The 20,819-nt window shown below is 40.3% G+C and overlaps 1 protein-coding gene across 2 annotated transcripts in view; it reads right to left on the minus strand.

Annotated features, from left to right (window-relative positions):
* Positions 1-202: 202 nt before the first annotated feature.
* Positions 203-20,819, minus strand: part of AHI1 (Abelson helper integration site 1) — a 181,670-nt gene continuing 161,053 nt past the window's right edge. The window contains exons 21-26 of one of the 2 annotated variants that reach the window (XR_008597506.1): positions 18,453-18,518; positions 12,981-13,143; positions 11,015-11,112; positions 9,816-9,909; positions 4,499-4,572; positions 1,325-1,337 (exon numbers count right to left, since the gene is read on the minus strand). Coding sequence is in view for 1 of the 2 variants with exons in the window: in XM_054986316.1 (XP_054842291.1) it covers positions 1,139-1,337; positions 4,499-4,572; positions 11,015-11,112; positions 12,981-13,143; positions 18,453-18,518 (600 nt within the window). In the remaining variant the exon portion in view is untranslated. Of the gene's footprint in view, positions 1,338-4,498; positions 4,573-9,815; positions 9,910-11,014; positions 11,113-12,980; positions 13,144-18,452; positions 18,519-20,819 lie in introns of both variants that reach the window. The other variant, XM_054986316.1, reaches the window with a different exon arrangement.

Below are 20,819 nucleotides of genomic sequence, written 5' to 3' on the forward strand. Positions count from 1 at the left end.
TTAACACTGTTATTCTCACTTCTTTTTTTTTTTTAATGGCATCAAATGCCATGACTACTAAAAATGGTTTTCTAATTTTATGTTATTTATTGCTACAGAAAGGAAGGGGGCACAATTTCCTAACACAGTAAAAATAACCTGGACATTCGCAGTCAACATGTGTACTCCAGAGGACTGTAAATAAAGTCACCGGAAATCTTCATTAATAAATCGTTCACAACTTAATGCTTTTTAATGTAAAAACAGTTACACCTGAGAACAAAAATATACTTACATAAAAATATACCCTACCTACATTATGGTGAAAAACAGTCAAAACAAAGTAGAATCAGTCTCGCAACACTGCTTGAAGAACTTTTTGTACTACAAATTTCTATTAAAATCATATTAAGATTTTTTTGCATCCCATAGTGATGGTGGCTGGCATTTACTTATTTACAGACTCAGATGTATTATAACTGATATTTGTTTGTTGATACACAAGTATACAGAAGTGCTGCAAAAGCTACGAAGACATAAGAGAGTATGTTGGATTTATTTTTCATAGTTTTCAAACTCCTTCAGAGTTATCACATATTAAACAACAACTACTGCTTGCCTTTATTTGAACCAAAATGAAAACTTCCAGAACAGTATTTCTGTTCCAACTCTTGATCCAACTTTTCTCATAATGGTACCCTTCAAGTTTAATCAAACTCTATCTCATGAACTTGTATAAGTCCCAGGTAAGCCTCAATATTTCATTACATTAACTCAATAAAAAAATTTAAAAGTATATTCTACTTTGTAAGTAAACACCAGATTCATGCATGACACTAACAGTGAAATCCTAAGCAGAGTTACTTCAGTCTAAGCCCACTGAAATCAATGGGCTTAAACTGGAGTAACTCTGTTTAGGATTTCACTGTAAGTATTCTGAGTTTCACTGGAATATTCCACTGAGACAAATAATTCACGCTTTTACTTTTGGATCCTTGGACTTCTGCACTATAAAAAAATTTTAATTGTAAATTTGTGTTTGACAATACTTAATATTTTCCACCATATGAGATTTAATTGTTCCATAGTAAAATATAATTCCATATATTTCCTTACTGCCTTTAAAATATGAAACCAGCATTCAATTCCAAAATTGTGACTATGCTTGAAGAATGTCTGGGACAAAGGCATTATTTGATGTCCCACTTGCTCTTGCTTTCACAGTACTTTTCTTCTTCTTCTTTGTTATGTCTTTCCTAGATTGCTCCTCAACACTGTTAGATGTAAAGTCATTATTTGCCTGGAATTCTGTTTCATTCATTTGAATGTCTTGCTTCTTTGTCTTCTTCTTTGGGCCTCTAGGGAAATTCAGGTAAAAGACTTCATTAGACCTTCCTCAGACCTACAGATTTTCAAACTGGGTTTCCCAAACATTTCAATTTTGTATTTCACTTATGTGAGTATAGCGACTTCTGTAAGATTACATTTATGTTGGCTACAAATGGTTGTGCTCCTGATGCTGGAATAGACCAATGCAAGAGCAGGAAAAACATGTCTAAACATGCCCCTCTGCTAAACTGACCTTTTAAAGTACAATTTTCTTCACTCAATTGTTATAAGAAGCAGCAGACAATCTCTAACATCAACATCTCCAAAGCTCAAGAACCTGCTTCTCTGCCTGTTCAAACAGCATAACAATGTACAATAATTGTTCAAACAGTACAATATAAGTGTATCAAGTTTGTAACACTTCTATGAAGTTCCTATTTCTTTCTGCTCATTAAAATATCGAATAGGGTCAACTTTGATCTTCTTGACAGCAATATATATCTCGTGTTTTCTGTAGGATATGTTCTCAATAAAAATAATACCAAAGCATCTTATTTGACAACACATTCTCATATAACATGATCAATTTTGTTTAGTCTTTATCACACTTGTAATTCTGATAAATTCATACTTAATTTTTCCAATACTAGTCTTTGATTTAGATTATGTTAAAAAGCAGTGCCACAGGTACTTATTGAAAGAACACTGATTTTTAAAATATCCTTTATGAGATTATTTTTGGACAGAGATAACAAGAAAACCTAAAACTAATTCTAAGACATAAAGTAATTTAACATTAATATTTGAAAATAATACTCTTTCCTCAATTAGGTTAGCATGACATAAGTCAAAACAAAGGGTCCATTTCTCATAACTTTTTTGCTCCTGGCAAAAATTCCTCCCTGAAATTTTGGAGGCTGTATGTGGATAATGGTGATAACGTTTGCCTCCTTTAGAGCAGCAGCTATAATTTTAATGAATGTGGTCCTCAATGGATATGTTTATTTCCTCTACTCTTGGCAAGCATTTCTGTGGCTCACCTCCTCTAATAGAGCAAATACCATTCGCAGTGAGGCATCTCTCAGCATGGTCTTTGTTCCTTCTGCTCTCTTAGCAATACATTTTCCAAGAGAGGGGAATGCAGGGGGATCTCACTGCAACTTTAAAGTGGCATTGGCATGTTCAAGGAGGCAGTGACAACATTATGTATAGCGTGATCTCTCCCTCTCTATTGGCAAAGCACCTCTAAAGAGACAGGAGAGATTGTACTATCTACAAATGCACCATGCAAGGAGCTTGCCATTCTGCTTGACTTCTGCCATCTCTAAAATAACAACTGTCATGTCAACAATTGAAATGAAAAAACGGAACACAAAACAATACACAAAACAGAACAGAAGCACTCCCACATTATTGAAAGCTAAACAACTCAAGACATCGCAAATGTGTTCCATCTTATATCCTATGTTTCATCATATCCCAAAACTGTAAACAGTATATCACCCACAGTACATTGTGACCAGAGATCAAGAGAGTCTGTCGTAAGGGTTATAACTTATAAGTAGGAAAAGTCCATTAGGATGCTAGGGCAAATCATGCTGCATATTTTGAAAATACGACATTCTTTTTAAAATGTCAAGACAAGCTGAAAAGCATATTGAAAGAAACTCATTCAAAACTAAGTTTTCTTCCACCTGTGCATTCACAGGCAGCGTCACAGGAAAATATTTTCTGTTTTTTCTAATTTTTGTATAGATGTAAGAGCAGGTATTGAATTAGGATTCTCTGGCAATTTGTCTTTGTGCTCCCAAGAACTATCTGCCAGATAGTTCTAAAGGAAGATTTAGCAGGCACAATTCTGATGGGCTAGCAAAAAAACCTCAATAGAATGGCCAGTAACAGACAGTGAATCTTAACTGCAGGTAAATGTGCAACTTAACTGTGGAACCTTGCTGAGCTGTAGATTTTCCAGCACTGTTATCTAGTGACATCTTCTTGTCTTTTAGCAACTCCTAGTCCATGACCCCTCCCATTCACCTTGAGGAAGTGATTGGTTTATGATCTTCTCCTGAGATACAGAACTCTAGAATGACTTACCCACATTTGCTTGGTATTCCTTTGGTCTAATCTCACAACATGACAATTTGCTGCAATAGATTTTGCACTGAGTCTGTAATAGCCACTCTTATTCCAGCATGACACATAATGAGATGTATCTCTTAACAAAGCAGCTGCACACAGTGCTCAGAGCTCATACCAGCCTGAGTTCATCAAGACTGAAGGAAACAATACTATTGGCCATTTCCATATAAGCTAACTGTCCCAGGTTCAATGTTGTTGGGAAATGTTTCCCCCGCCCTGCTTCCCCACAGCACTCACAGGGTTTCCTTGGCCTTTCTTTGACCTTTCTCAAACCTGCTTTGCTGCAAAGTTTTGGGAAAGATCATAGTAAAGACAGGATTATTACTATGTGGATGGGAAAGTCTAGATTTTTCTGCTCATTTGGCAACCATTTTCCCTGACCCTTTCCTTGCAAGGGCCATTCCCCACCCTCCACCACCAAGAGGCTTTAAAAAAAATGGCAAATTTTGAAGCACTATATTGATAGTAAATCTCTAGCCCCTTCTGTAACAGAGATATAAGGGGGAAAGTATAGGCAAGAGAATTACTTTTTTTAAAAAAGACATGAAGGCTGGAAATTAACAGAACCTTTACACTTATTTTTATAACAGCATGCCAATATAATGCTATGAAACTGCTGATTTTAAAAAGATTGAAAAGCCTCAGTTGCCCAGGGGAGGGGTGATGGTCACTGCTGAGGGGCTGAGGCAGGGAAACTGTGGGAAAACCTGCTATGTGGAAAACTCATTGCTACTGTGCTATTTCAGCAGCTGCACCAGGAGCAAGGAAACCATACACATCTGTTCCCATATGGAAAGCACCATGGGTATGCAAAGAATATAGGACAACATTTGCACTATAATCTTGTATCATCTTTGGATAGTCTACTGTAGTAAAAGACTATTCTTTTCTTAATAGCTTTGCTAGATTAACTAAGCTTCATTTCAGGATAATGCCCCAATTAAGTCCATTTTAAAGACCTACAGGAACCGCCCCCCCCCCCAATGTTCAGCATCTTCAAAGTAGTGTAACAAACAGAACAGGCTGCTTTATACAACTAGTTGCTTACTGTGTAGCCTGGAACTTTGTGTCATTTTCTGAAATCAATCTTAGATCTCTTGACTTGTTGATAACTGCTGATGTCTGCAAAAGGGAAAAAATTAATCAGTAAAGGAGAAAAGGGAGCGAGAGAGGAAAAAATGGGGTCAACACGTGTACAATGAAAAACCCACGGGCTTCCTGAATGAGGAGAGAATATACCTCACTTCACATAGAAAGTCCGTCACCCATGAAATTCTCACACTATGTGGTTAAAAAGAAGGAAACAGTTCCTCAGCTTTAAAAGCCCCTTGAAACAGTCAGGTGTTTGTAGAAAAAAACCCTTGAGTTTATGCTTGAAGAAGCATCAAACTTCTCTTCAAGGGATTATAGTCATTTCCAAACATTCTGACAATGAAATCACAATCAACAATATTTTTCATGATGAAGGGACATTTTTTTTAACAAAACAGCACATCAGTATTGAATATTTAAGTATATTAGTTACACTGAGCATCCAAAAAATCTTTTTTAAAGTGGGTGAAATTAGACTCATAAATTATACAACATACATAAATTAATCACAAATTTCATTAAGATTTTAAAAAGCTGTCAATGTTAGGAAAAAATAGCTCAGCTTACACAATCTACTATAATGCAACAAAAGGTATAAGCTATGGATCATATCTATGGAGAGCCCCATGGCGCAGAGTGGTAAGCTGCAGTACTGCAGCCCAAGCTCTGCTCACAACCTGAGTTCAATCCTGGCAGAAGCCGGGTTTGGGTAGCTGGCCCAAGGTTGACTCAGCCTTCCATCCTTCCGAGGTCGGTAAAATGAGTATCCAGTTTCCTGGGGGTAAAGTGTAGATGAATGGGGAAGGCAATGGCAAACTACCCCGTAGCAGAAGTCTGTCAAGAAAATGTCGTGATGCGATGTCCCACCATAGGTCAGTTATGTCTCAGTGCTTGCACAGGAGACTACCTTTACCCTTTTATGGATCATTATTATATAGTTGCTACATTTGACACCAATGGGAGATAATCTGTGTGATTTTAACGACTTCATTTTACTAGTCCATGCAAAGGAAAGCAAATGTGTGGATCAGAGAATCTAGTGCTGGAATTAGGAGATGCAATATCATCTGGAAAGAATCAAGGTGAGAGTCTATGTTTTGAACTTCACTTTTACTTTGCATTTTCTGAGGTGGAATGTTCTATTATCAGCCTATTACATCTAATCCTCCTCTTCCCTCAATGTATTCAGGGCAACAGTGTTCTCCTGGTGATAACCTCAACTACACTGGTCTGTTTGGCAACAATTGAATCATGGGCATTCTCTGTAATAGTCCATAGCTCTGGAATGGTGTTCCACAGGAGATGTGGTGGGAGCTTTCATTTACCACATTCAGAAGGTGTTCTGTTCCAGAGGCATTTGGAGGAGGGTAAACTGTGTTTATCTGCTTCTAACCGTGAATAATTATGTATTGGTTTTAACTTCTTGGTCACTTATGGTATCTATGTCCTGAAGCTGTTTACTTAACTGCCTTAAGTTTGCAGAGATAAGGCAGGTATAAATATTTTAAATAAATAAACATACAAAAGTCTTCTCTCCTCCATTTTATCCTCACAAGCAACCCGATCAAGTAAACCAGGCTGAAATAAGTAGCTACCTTAAGGATAACGAGTAAGTTTCATGGCTGAGTGGGGATGATTTGAAATGGTAAATGAAATCCTGCCCTCAAGTCATAGGTGACATAGGATAACTCCTGGTGGAGTTTTCATGGCAAGAGACTAACAGAGGTAACCAGGTAGCCTGCCTCTGCAACCTTGGTCTTTGTTGGAGGTCTCCCATCCAATTACTAACCAAGGCTGACCCTGCTTAGCTTCTGAGATATGATGAGATCAGGCTCTCCTTGGCTATCCAAATAATTTTTTTTTTAAAAAAAGAGGCTTCCTACCATTTATTACCCACATATATCTATCCATTCATCAATCCCCACATGACTTTTGAATTCTTGTTCTGAACACCTGCCTCTCATGTGACATCACGACTGGCTTAGAAACCTTCCCCCGGGTTTCAGAACTCCTCCACATTGCCATGCAGTGTGGAGGTGGTGTTAAAAGTCCATAGGTATGTGGCATTAGGTCCATATGGATGGCAGCCACAAAGTTTTATCAGTTATATTCATGTTCAGAGACATTAGCAATTCTGTCTGACAAATAACAATAGATTCAAAACTAACTTTAACTGCTAAATTGGTTTAAAGTAGTAAGCTTTCTTTCCTGGTACAGGGTCTTTCTCCACTTCATAGTGAATATCTCGTTTGGGCAAGGTACATGATCAGGTAGTGGTAGCTTGTCAGGTTCCGCCATGGCAGCGGCAGAGCTCTGGACGCAGGTATCCACGGTAGGGGCTTTGGGCATGAGCAGGCTTGGGATTGGCCCCTGGATAGTGGAAGGAGGGGGGTATACATCACCTTCGCACCCTCTCAGCCACCTAGGGACCTGTCCTTTGGTAGCCTCTGGTCTTCCTCCATTACTGCACTGTCCTTTGCCAAGTGAACTCGAACTCCACCCCCCCCTCTCTCTACAACCACTCCTACACAACTCACCATCAGCTCCTACACTCTCCACACCTTGGTTCCCAACTGAGGCTGCTTATATAGGGCTTCCTGCCCTGCTCTCCACCCTCCCTCTTGTGGGTTGATTGCTCCTGATCTGGGGAGGCTTCTAGGTTTCTCTCCCTGCTCCAATCTCCACCCTTCTTCCCCTGGGCTAGTTGCTCCTGATCTGGGCCAGCTGGGGAGGCTTCCAGATGCCTCTCTCCAGCTTACAACTTAATGTCCATTCAGAGCAGTTTACAAAGTATGTTATTATTATCCCCACAACAAACACCCTGTGAGGTGTGTGGGGTTGAGAGAGCTCCAGAGAGCTGTGACTAGCCCAAGATCACCCTGGGCACTGGCATCCCGCCCCTCTCTACATGCTGTGATGGCGGCACACCTTTCGCAGGCACCAGGTGTTGCGGCTGTGGTAAATCTTAGGGGTGCGGACAGCTCACCCCTGGACATAGCTCAACTCCAGCTGCTATTGGATGGCAATGATTGTTTCAATCGATCTTCCAGCCCATATTTGTTAGCACTGAAACTGCCCTGGTCACCCTTCTTGATGTCATACATTGAGATGAATAAAAAGGAATTGCAAGTTTGCTTGTTCTCAAAGCCCTCTCAGTGCCTCCCATTAATCTTAAAGAAGGTATTAGACTTCCTGTCTAGGATGAAAGTTGAAGGCCATCATGTACCACTGATTTCTCTCTTGCTTGGTGGGTAAATTTCAGAAGGTGGTACTGAGGGCTTTTAGTTTGGTGCTATAATCATTTGTGCAAGGGAGTGTCATAAAGTTCTCATCTGTCTGTCTTGTTTAAGATCTATGAATCCACTGGGGGAGGTAGTCCAGAGACTTAGAGTGAATTATAATCAATATGCTGATGATGCCCTGTTTTATGTCTCTTTTTCATCTGACCCAAGTGAGGAAGCCTTGAGTCAATAATAAGATGGAAGGGATTAAGATTTTCTTCACAAGCCCTATCTGTGCTCCCACCTGCAGAGGCACCTGCAGAGGCAAGTTTTTTTTTTCTATGATGGCACCTTGCCCGTGGCATGCCCTTTCCTTGAGGCTTGCTTTTCTTCTGGCATCAGGCCAAAACATTTCTTTTTAGCCTTTTAAAAAAATCTTTTCAATTATTTTTACAATTTGCTTCTAGCCTGAGGATTGTTGCCAGGATCATTTAAACTACTGTTTTATGCTCTGGGTTTTTATGCACTCTTATGCTCTGGGTTCTTATGCTCTTTAATGTGCTTGGTTTTTATTGGCTGGGTTTTTCATGGATTGTAAATTGTAAGTATTTTATGTTTTTATGATTTTATGTTGTTTTATTTTGTGTGCTGCAAGCCTATAAACAGGTGGCATATACACTTCCTAAGATACATAAAATACATAAAATTAGTAAAAATAATAAACTGCATCTAAATCCAGTAAGGAGGAGGCTCAGCTGACCACAGAGGTGGTCCTTGGATGGAGTTACACTCTCTTAAAGATTCCGCAGCTTCAAGTTGCTGTTAGATCCAGTCCTTATGCTGGATGCTCAGGTCACATCTGTGACACCAAGTGCCTTTTATCAGAGTTTAGGCTGATGTACTAGATGCAGTTCTTCCTGGTGAAAAGGATTCCGTGAATAAAATCAGAGGCAGCCCTGCTTCAGTTATCCAACGTAACCTTCAGGTTAAATGACAGTAATGTACTAAATGCCTTTAAAATTATTTAGAAGCATCAACTGATTCAAAATATGGTAACAAGATTGATAACTGGGATGTATTGCTCTTTACATATTTTGCTATATTAAAGGATCTTTACTGGTGCCCAGTTTGTTTCCAGAATTACAACTGAGATCCAGGCAACAGAGATCAATTCCCTTAGAGAAAATGGCTTCCTTGGAAGGTGGGTTCTATGGCAGAGGTCCCTCCCCTGCCCAAACCATACTCTCTGCAGGCCCCACTCCCCAAATCTCCAAGAATTTCCCAACTGAGAACTGGCAACCTATTTAGCCACCAAGTTAAAACTGTTTTATTCATTTGTGCAATTGATGGCTGACTTTTTTCCTGTCTCTATGCTGTCTTAAATAGTTTTATTGGGTTTTAATGTAATTGAATCCTACTTGTATATACAATAAACATCTATTCACAAATTTTACAAACTACAGCAATATCCCTTTCTTAGAAATGCCCACTTAAAAAGTTCTATTTGATACATTCTGCAGAATGACACTAGTGAGAGAACATTTCTGACCTCATCAGGCAGGCTATTCTACCAAGAAGTTAAAACAGAGAATGCTTGGGTATGGATAATATCTGATCTCAACTGTTTGCATGGAGACACCTTCAAAAGGCCTTGTTCTGATGAGTGAAGCTGCTGCAGTGGAGTATATTGGGAGACACAGTCCTGTAAATATGTAGGTCCCAGGCCACAAATAACATTATACATAATAACTGGCATCTTTGGTTGAACCCGGAACTAACTGGTAACCAAAGGAGTGACTGCAGGATAGTTGTAATATGCTCATGCTTCCCAGCTCCTGATAGAAACTGAGCTGCGGCATTCTGCACCAACTGAAGTTCTTGCATGTCTTACAGGATTCTAGCCTCCAGGTAAAGTCAGAATATAACTGTTTTAAATGATAAATATAATAGCAAGGTGCCAATTAGGTGAGGTGACGCCTCCCTCCCTTGATGCGTGGGGCTGCCAGCCAAAGGCCCAGGTTAGCTATACCCAGTCTTCCTGCTGTCCCTTACCTCAGATCTTTTCCTTTTCCTTTTTTACTTTGGTGAATTAAAGATCTCTTGTGCATGCAGGTGACCCCTAATTCATTGCAGAGCAGGAGCAAATCTGTGGGTTTAAAGGAATGTACACTCAGAATTGCATCCTTCCTTGATATGGATGCATAAATACTTATGGGTGGGAGAGCAGCATGCATATACAAGATCTTGCACCCACCTATTGAATTTGACTGGATGGGGGCCCATGGCTTCAATGAAGCAACAGTGGGCATATTCTAAGGAACATTTCCATGTTATAACCAATTTGTTGCTAGGTCTGTAGGGACACTTTAAGACATTCCATGATGTTAACCTTGGTAAACTAAAAGCTATGGTTGAACTGAACCAACATGCATCTTGCAGCAATCTAGATATTGAAAACCAGTGTGGTGTAGTGGTTAGAATACTGGACTAAGATTGTAGAGATCCGCATTCAAATGTCTATTCTGTCTTAAAGTTCACTGTGCAACTTGGGGCCTGTAGGATCAGTACTCTCAGTTTATCAGGTTGTTACTGAGACAGAAGAGGAGAACCTCTTTTTAGCTCCTTGGAAAAAGGGTGGGATAAAACAGCAACAGGTCGTTCTTTTTGGTACCTCTCTACTATTAGTGCCATGTTGGGACAGGGATATGAACAACCTTACTTATGTTTTATACAGAAATGCCTACAAAATTCTATAGGTGTAAAGGTATTTCCTGAGACTACAATTTATTATCACTCTTACATGCGCTTCCGGCTACATCCAATATTATGCAGAAGCCCTGTAAACTGTGGCCTTAGTATATTACCAAACAATTCAGCAGCAAACATTTTGTGAAGCTGCAGTTAGAAAGAAGCATAATCCATTTGAATTTTAATGCTATGATCATTATAGATATTTCTATTGAATTACTGGTTTAAATAATTTGTGACAAATGGTTTTATTGTAGTTAACTTTCATCCTCTCATTTCCAACCATGTAAAATATTTTGCAGGACATGTAGCAAAAAGTTATTATGTGGGTAAAATAGCTTCCAGATTCACACTGTGAGAAATGCTGAATCTATGCAAGTCCATGCATTAAAAGTAAGATATGCCGAAAGCACTTGGCAATTACCCTGCTTACCACAAAAAAGGAAAATTCAATCTTGTCTTCCATAATGTACAGTATGATGCCCTCCCTGCCAAATATTCACCTGAGGCATAGCTGGTGATGCTGCCTCTACTGGTTCAGTGAACAAAAGAGGAGAAGAGTCTTCTGCTGTTCTGGAACACAACTGTTCTTCAAGTTGTGCTGCAAATGAATCATAATTCAGTCAACGTGAAAGCCTGAAACAGACCTCAAGAGATCACATAATCCATTGTGCAAGATCCAGAGAACTCTGCTCATAAAATGGGGTTTCCTGTTTTCTCTGCTTCTGCTACAACTCTCCGTGCCCTGGAAAGTTATTCCTGAGGGGTTGGGTGGGGGGGGGGGGGTTCAAGAATTAGCATGGGATATGATATGAGGGGCTTCAGAAAAAAGAGAGGATTTATGGGAAATCAGTCCTCTTCCTTATGTGAATAGGGAGGTAGATAGATATTTATATTTATAGCGGCACAAGCAGGAGTTTGGATCCAACTCATAGTGTTCTTGGGATCAGTTTTTCCATTACCTGTCCATAAACTTTAAAAAAGCTATTCAGTATATTCAATTCACCAGTTCAAAGCACAGCTTTTTATAACTCTTCCAGGATTTTTTCACATGATTGGGAAAAGAATGTTTACAGTGTCTTCACACACCCATATCCCCAATATTGTCTATGTACCTCTTGTTAGTGATATTTCTCTAGTGTTAGTAGAGGTATATTATACAAATGTTTTCTAAAATTAATACCAATGGGTTGTGGTCTGCTCCCACAGTATATATTTCCCCTAACATTTATTTCTAGAATCTTGTACAGCCAAACACTACTGTCAACATTATATTGTTTATGCTTGCTGGGGAGAAGGAGCAGGTAAGCAAATATCTTCCTGTTGCTGTCCCCTAATTGACTGAGACCCCTTAACCCTCAGCAATAATTTCTTGTGTCCCATTTGCATTGATGTGGGCTGGAGCAAACTGAATCCGTGACATTAATGCCAGGAATCTCCCTTTTGCATACTTCTATTTGGAAACATATTCAACAGGTAGTATTTCTGTAACATCACTCGAATCATAGAATTGTATTTATTAGAATATTAGCAAATAGCTCACTGGTGCACGAGATTCCTATGGAGGAAGAGAGAACTGGGGGGGGGGGCTATTTCACCCAATTCCCATCTTCACTGTAACACACCACACACTATGGTACTTTGTCCTTGAGGCTTGTTCAAACTAGCACCAGCTTTTTAACAGCTAAAGGGAGTTGCAGGCAGGGAAGGAGACTGATCCACGTCTGTATCTGAGCAAAGAATGCATTTTGTCTTCAGTTTTTAAGTAAAAAAAATGCTGAGTAGAATAGAAGACTGTAGGCTGGGAAACCCTCTGCCTTGAAATCTTGGAAAGTTGCTGCTTTATTAAAAGGGATTACCAGCTTCATCAAGGAGAGATCCATTAACGGCTACTAGCCACAATGGCTGAATGGGATCTCCCAGTTCAGAGGCAGCAGACTTCTAAATACCAGTTACTGGAGGATAACAGCTGGTGGAGGCTTTGGCCTCAGTCTTCTTCCCATGGTCTTTCCAGGGCACTTGGTGAGCCACAGTGTGAAACAGGATACTGGACTAGAACAAGACTGAAGGTAGCTTTGACTTTCAAAAGCTCATACTGCGGAAAGCTAGTGGGTCTTTGTGCTACTCAACATGAACTTTCCTTTTCTACTACAGACAAACATGACTACCCACCTGAAAGGATACTGGACTCGAAGTAGTCTGAGCCTGCTCTTTTTACAGTACTTTCCCCCATCAAAGTAGACAGCCAATAATAATAATGTAGTAATAATACAACAATGCAAGGAAGTTATATCTACCTCAGCATATGGTAGATCATTCTTTTATGTATACCTTTCCAGCTTAAGAAAGGAGACTAGCCATTGCATATTACTTTGATACATTTTCTTTTCAAAGGTACAGAATGGCAAATCTTTGATAATTAGTTAAGCCCCAAAGGCATGCCATACCATGGAGAAACAATATACCTACATTCACCAACAACGTAGTTAGCTGGAAAATAGCCTTGCTGTCCATTCATTAGGGTGCCAAACCACCAGTTATCATTATCTTTGTATAACACTTGGATAATGTCACTGCAATGGATGGTTAGTTCATCTGATCGATGCGCGGTGTAGTCATAAAGAGCCACTACCTAAAAGAGAGATAAGACCACCACAGCTTTATCACAACTGTACCACAGAGACGAAAGGCCAACATTCACTTCCTGTTATATAAAAGCTGCTGTAACCAAAGCTACAGTGGTGAAAGCTGAGGCTGTCTTAGGTTTTGCTAATGGAGCAGAGGCTGGTGAGAACACAGCAGGAGAAATAAGATAAAGGGGTTGTGGGATTGTAGAAAGGGTTAAGAGCAACCAAGGGTACCAAGATTAGCTTCAAAACTAGCAGCTGTTTCTTTTATAAGTAAATAAAGTTTGATATATTTGCTTTCTTAGAATTGTTATACCACTTTAAGAGGCCAGTTATTGAGCTTATCTGTATGCAGGTACAAAATAATTTAAAAAAAAAATGGAATGAAAGGACATTGCTCCACTAAATGGAGATTCGTATAGAATAGCTCCATTTTGATAAACAAATTGTAATACAGCTTTTGAAAAATATCCACATAAGTGTTTTGTTCAACTTATCATTTTCCTGTACAGCAGGGGTGATCAGAACTTCTACTTTCAAGGAACCCTTTCTGCACTGTCTGCTGAAGATCCTCTGCAAATTGCAGAAAATTGTGGAGAGAGAAAACGAGCTTGTTGGGTAGCTTCAGTGGTCTGTGTGAAACAAGGGTGCATCCAAGAAAATAATTCCTTGCAACTGCATCTTACAAGGAAGATGGGAGATTTGTCCACCATAACTGACCCTTCAAGAAACCACAGGCTTCCCTAATAGCCTGAAAACCACTGCTCTAGACATATTGCATGGGAGGAATACAACTTTAACAAACCTTCCTGTCCAATAGAAAAAAATTCACAACCACTAACCAGAATGTTCTTGTCTCTTTACAAGAAAAAAAAAGTGGACTGCTCATAATTAACTGGTAACATTCTGGAAGAGATTTGTCTCATTTTTGATCAACAAAATAGAAAAAAAATGATGAATTTTGTATTCTCAATCAGATAAAAATATATCATATTGCTCTTTACTGTTTTTCCACTTCTTTATACTAACAACTGACGTGACATGGCAAGGTTTGCATTCTTCTCACCAGCTTCTGCTTGCTTCCTCCCCTGAGGAGCAAATCTTTCTACCTAGTACATTTTGCCCCACCCTTCCTCCAAGAAAAACTCAGGGTGGCATACATAGTTCTCTCCTCTTCCATGTTATCCTTAAAACAACCCTGTGAGGTAGGTTAGGCTATGAAAAAGTGATTTGCCCAAGGTCACTGAGTGAACTTTATGGCTGAGAAGGTTTTTGAACCTGGGTCTTATTGCTCCGAGTCCAACACTCTAACCATTACATCACTCTTTTAAAAGTTCAAAAGCCATGGCAGGAGGGAACATGAACTAGACTGGGGAAGAAGAGCTACAGGATATTGTTAAATACTTCTGTTGTGTTTTAATAGCTATAGTTTATTCCACAATATCTGGAAATTGGTCCCATTAGAGAGCTAGGCAGACTAAACTCCTCTATATAGAAAAAGAAAGGAAGAGGGACGGGAAAAAACATGGAAGAGAAAGAAGAGCAGGGGTTGTAAGAAGGCCAGAAGAATAAAACTGAGTTTTGTGTTGTAAGCAGTACCACCCTAATCATGGACTTCAATGGACTTAGAAAGGTGTAACTCTGCTTAAAATTGCACTGAAACTTTTTCCTTGCCTGCCTTGTAATATAAAACAAACTGATGATGATATTAATGGACCACATAGACTACAGTCAGTTTTTCATACTTGGTAAGGATCTTCATGGAAGAAAGCAGCATGTTATGGACCAATCTTGTCATATCTCAGAAGCTATGCAGGGTCGGTACTTAGATGGGGAACCACCAAGGGAGACTGCAGAGGAAGGCAATGGCAAACCACCTCTGCTTCTCACTTGCCTTGAAAGCTCCTTGCTAGAGTCACCATAAGTTGGTTGCAACTTGACAGCACCTATATATATATAAAGCTCTTCATAATACCTTTAACTGTATTTGCTCCTGCAAGAACTCAGGAAAATTCTAGGGTCTACTTTTCCCACTGCTTAATGTCACTGTCTTTCTGCACAGAACGATTAAATGTACAGTGCTTGTTTTCCTGTACTCTTTTTGTGTTGATAGTTTAACCAACAGAAGTAAATTGAAGCAAGGTAATGTCTTGAGCTTGTGGCTGGATACTACTTGGTTCTGTTCTGTGGTGTTCTTGCACTAGCTGAGCTCAGTGCCTGGTTCTGTTGGGCTAGGTTGCAACAGTGTCTCTTGCTTCAATTTGGTTTGGGTGGAATTGATGTGATTCTCTGGTGTGATATTGGTCCCCTTGCTTCACTTTGGTTCTGAGGGATTCCATTCCCTTGCTTCAGTTTGCTTCTGTTGGACTTCCTCAGGGATGAGCTCAGCTTGCATTTGGGAGTGTGCCTTGGCCACAGCAGCCTTACCTCAATGTGTTTTTACAGTGGGAGTCAGCTTTGACTTTTTATCCATAGGAAACAATGGAGTGGCTGGGGGCACCTTCTTTGGGGGCCTATAGAATTGGCCCTCGAGGTCCAATCTTCCTGAAACTTGGGAGTGGACAGTCAGGAGAAGGCACCCTCCTAATTCGGTGAAGTTTGGTTGAAAAATGACCCTCCCATACCCCACTGGATAGCCCACAGATTGATTTTTCCATAGGAAACAATGGTTGAATTTTACCAAATTAATTTGGTAAAAAAATCCAGAATCCAGAATCTGATTCAGTATTTTGATTCGGAATACCTAGATTCCACCAAATCAGCCAAAATTTGGCATTTTAAATTGAATTCCAAACTAAACTGCACATCCCTAATACCTAAGCCCAGAAATGCTGTTTACTTTAGTGTTGTAACTAAATGCTGAGTTTCTTGGAAGCTCTCAAGTTTTCTCTCAGTAGTACCACAATGGCACAAATTCTACTGCCTTTCTTCATATCTGTCCCTGGAGAACCTCCACTCTCAAGGGAATAACAGAATTTTTATTTCAGTTATTAAGTATTGGCTTATCCCAAAAAGGAACAAGACACTGCTTCTGCGTAACCTGAGCCATGAAGGATAGCAAATCTTCAGGCATTTTCCTCCAGTTACTGATTTGCTAGAAGACACTATTCCATACGATGCAGTTATCCTTACTCTGGATTAGACATGGGCATGAACCAAAAAAAATTAACGATCCAGCGGATTATGGTTCGGTTCAGACTACGATCCCGAATTCCCGAACATCTCCCGTTCCCGAACCGTGGATCGTGGAGGCGAAAGCAGAGGGGCGCCCTGCTGTTCCCTTCCCAGTGATACAGGAATGGCGGGTGATGCCGGTAGCCGCTGGACCTGGCAGGCACGGGGAAGAGGTGGGGGCCTCGCCGCTCGCTGGTGGCACCCCCCATGTGCCCGCCCGCCAGGCCAAAATGGAGCGCCTTGGTATTCCCACCAAGGGCAGGAATGTGGTTGAGGCTGGCGGCAGCCGAGCCTGGTGGGCTTTCATTGGGGTTTCCAGGGCAACAGGAGGAGGGCAAACAGAGCTCAGGCATTCCCCTGGCTCCGTTGCCAGGGGAATAGATAGCTGGCGCCTGAGTGTCTGGATTCCCAAACCGAGACTGAACGCCACGATCCAGGCCTCTCCCGACCGCTGGATCATTGGCCATAGATGATCACGATCCGCCAGGTTACGATCGCGCGATCACCATTTTCGTGGGTTTTTGACGTTCGTAATACGGTTCGTGCCCATCTCTACTCTGGATCATCATTTTAATGTCATATTAAATGTTCCACTATAATGCTTCAAGCTGTATTCATGATCACAGTTACCTCATGAGCTCACTGATCAGTACATAGCACAACTGCCCTTGTGCAACTTGTGAATTTGTCAGTTTTACAGACAAGATGATTAGAGGCCAAGTTGTCATGAAGATAAGTATTTCTAAAATCCAAGAAAAACTTATCATAATGAAGGGACTGGCCATCCCATAAGCTATAGATAATGCCCAAAGAGTGGAGAGTGTTCTCAAATGTGCTAAAACATTGTCCTCATGATTAGAAATCTCTCAGCCTGTAGATCCTTCTGACCAAGTTCTCAATGTTACCTAAATACATCCTTTCTACATTGCTTGGTGCGAATTAATAACCATGAGATAAGGACGCTAGCAGAGCCCGATTCGCCAAACACAGTACTTTCTTATCACCTGTACATAGTATTATTTGCTGCTATATCTATCCATTACTGCAGTATTCAAATATACACCTAAGAGGATATGGCGACGAGTCTCCTAGTTCTATCAAAGGCTACTTTACTGCTAGTCTTCAATACAAAAGAAAGGCATATGCAACTCAGAAGGCTGTTTCTATTCTAGGATGCAGTCATCAAAATTATTTCAAAATGATTCTGGGCCCTAATACATAAAATCTGTTCTGCAAACTATAGAAAGATCACACATAGACAATGCTACTGAGACTTCACAATACTACTGAGACTTCTGGGTAGCCAGAAAGCAGAAAATCAAGATTAAGTTCATTAAGAAAAAGCTGTACCAGTACAGCATAAATTACAAAATGTATTCATCACACTGAGACTAACACTCAGGGAAGAACGACTAGATCTTCCAAGAACTTTTTTACTCCTGACATCCAGTGCCTCTCAGCTGGGTATTTGCCCTCTGGAGAAATGGTCTATATGTTTCTCTTATTGGGCGGCCAGATGAAGCCAAAGAAGCAGCATAATCAGAATGTCTCCCATCAATATTAGTCAATATTAGCGATAAAAAAAATGCATTGGAGAGCCATTTACAAATCTCTCTGTATCTCACCAAGACTGGTAGCGCGCAAAATTTTGCATTACAACTTTTGCTACTATATAGAACATCTGTATGGTTATAAGAGGAAACATGATAACACCAGACTATGAAGACAAAATTTATATTATAAATAAGGCGTATTCTAAATATTATCAGCTAGCTCACTATTGGGTGGTTTTCAACTTATGATGAAACACTGATAGACCTGTTCACTGTTAAAGTGAAAGCATCAGAAATCTCTTGTGATTGGGTGGTTTTCAAAAGCATATCTAATATTAAAATACTGTGATAAATCCTAGGTTTAAAAACATTTTATTTTGCCAAGTTTTAAAATTAAAAAACCACACATTTACACAGTAACAGTATTGGCTATGTATATATTAGATACATTTGGGCTTGTAAATCCAGTGATTAAGAACTTCATGTCACTTTAGAAGAGTTAACTGTGTGTAATCTTGAATTCAAATAACTGTTCAATTAACACACAACAGATTAAAGCAATTACAAAAAAAATGTACAGCACTTACTGTTTCTTGGACAGGAACTGAATTAATGTCTTCTTTTACATGTAATAAAGCTGGAAACTCACAGCTCTAGAAGAAAATATCTTATATTAACAAGTTGTATTGGTAAGACATCATTCGAGAATCAATGCTCAGTTTCCATACATTGTATATTAATACATGCTTCTGGATAGCTGCACTAAAGTTACACTAAACGTAACAGTGGTGTAGATGCAGATGATCTTGAATAACATCAGAAATGTATGATGGCTACAGTTCCTGATGCACTGTCTTCAATAGGATTCCGGATAGCTTGAAAGCAGGACTGCAGCCAATGGGAGTTATCCATGGAGATTCCAAACATTATAACGCATATTAATGAAATATCAGCCTTAATGAAATTGTTGGAATACTGTGTATAGTTCTAATTGCCTTATCTCTAACAAGACATTGCGGTGCTAGAAAAAACACCAAGGAGGACTAAGATGATTAAGGAGCTAAGGCTCCTTAATCATCTAAGGCGAAGGCTAAGGCTTAGGCTACAGTTCTAAGGCTACAGTTCTAAAGGTACTTTCCTGGAATTAAGCCCTACTGAATATCATGAGTTTTAATTCTGAGTAGACTTTGCTTAGGCTTGCTCCCTAGATCACCTTTCCTATGAGAATAGTCTAGAAGACAGATGACTAAGGTGGGATATGATGTTGATAAAATTATGTATGAGGTAGAGAAAGTGGACATAGAGATCTTTTCTCTTTTTATCATAATAGAACTTGGGGGCATCATATGACTTTGATATGCAATAGCTTCAAGACTGACAAGATGATGAACTTTCATTCAATGGATAAATTGTGGAACTCATTGCCACTGGATGTAGTGATGGCTGTGAGCAAAGATGACTTTAAATGAGAATAAATAAATTCATGAAGGAGGCTAAGTCAATGAAAGATAGGTCCACCCATAGCTACTAGCAAAGATGATTAAAGGAAACCTCCACACCTAGAGGCAGTATACCTCAATACCAGTTGTAGAAAGCCACATCAGGGAAGGCTACCTGTTGGTAGCTCTCCAGGGCAAAAGGTTGGTTGCTGTGTGAAAGAGAATGCTGAACTAGCTGGACCAAAAGCCTGATCCAGCAGGGTACCTCTTGTGTTCTCTTCTTTAATCATATCTTGTGATGGACAGGATATTAATATTTGACTTATCAGGTCAACACAAGCGGAGAACACATAAGGACTTATGGAGGGCATCTTCTTTCCCCTCCCAACACTATTTTCTCTTTTCCTTCCCTGAAAGCCCTCTATAGTTAGTCCTCTTTTTCTACTTCCTTTTTTACTTTCCACTTACCAGTAAACCTCCCTTTATTTGCCCTTGTCTTCAGCTTTCCTTCCTTCCCTTCACTTGGCAGCCTCTACCTGGGGAAATTCCGGTCCAACCGAGTGGTGCTGGCTGCTGGGCCAGGCCTTTTTTCGGGGGCAACACATTTCCCCCTATTTCTCCATCCCCACACTATTTTCCTCCTGGTAACCCCCATATCCTTATTTTTTCTTTCCTTCCTACCCAACCTACATTTATCTGCCCCTGTCTTCAGCTTTCCCTTATCCTCCACCCCCATGCCCAGAAAACTATGGCCTGGTTGTGTAGTACTGACTGCTGGGCCTGATCACAGTTGCACATTTGGGAACATGGAAGGATTTGGAGCACCTCACTTTTCCTGATAACCCCTCGCCCCTTTATTTCCTCTTTTCCTTCTCCTAGCAAACTCCATAGCCTCACCTTTCTTTGATTCCTTCTGTTCCTCTCACATACCAAGCCACCTTTTATGTACCTGCCACCTTCAGCTTTATTTATTTATTTATATCCTACCTTTTTACCTGGGGGGGGGAGTACTTTATATCATTCTCCTTGTCTCTATTTTATCTGCACAATAACCCTGTGAGGCAGAGAGTGCTGACAGTGAGTGACTGGCCCAGGGCCAACATTCATAACAGAGTGGGGATTTGACCCTGGGTCTCCCAGACCCTAGTCTGATACTCTGACCACTACATCATGTTAGCTTTCATATGGTGACTGCTCTTGAATAGTAGTGAGTCACCAGCAGGTTGCCATAGAGTAGGGTACCTGGTCCCATTTCCCTCCCAGTGGGAGGAGTGGGGAACCGGGCACTCACCTGCTGAAGATCTTTGTGTGCACTCCCAGTGCGGTGATGCCACTTTTGGGAGTGACATCATTGCAAGGCTGCAGGAGTGTTCCTGCACTTTTGCCAGCCAATTCTTAGAGAATCTGCCCATTTGGGGCTCATACTGGCCCAGCACATTGCAGCCTGTGCAATGATGTCACTTCTGAAAATGACACTGTTGCACCATACTAGGATCACACCGAGAGGCCTGTTCT

Source organism: Eublepharis macularius, chromosome 1 (assembly GCF_028583425.1).
Source record: "Eublepharis macularius isolate TG4126 chromosome 1, MPM_Emac_v1.0, whole genome shotgun sequence".
In the NCBI taxonomy this organism is placed as follows: domain Eukaryota; kingdom Metazoa; phylum Chordata; class Lepidosauria; order Squamata; family Eublepharidae; genus Eublepharis; species Eublepharis macularius.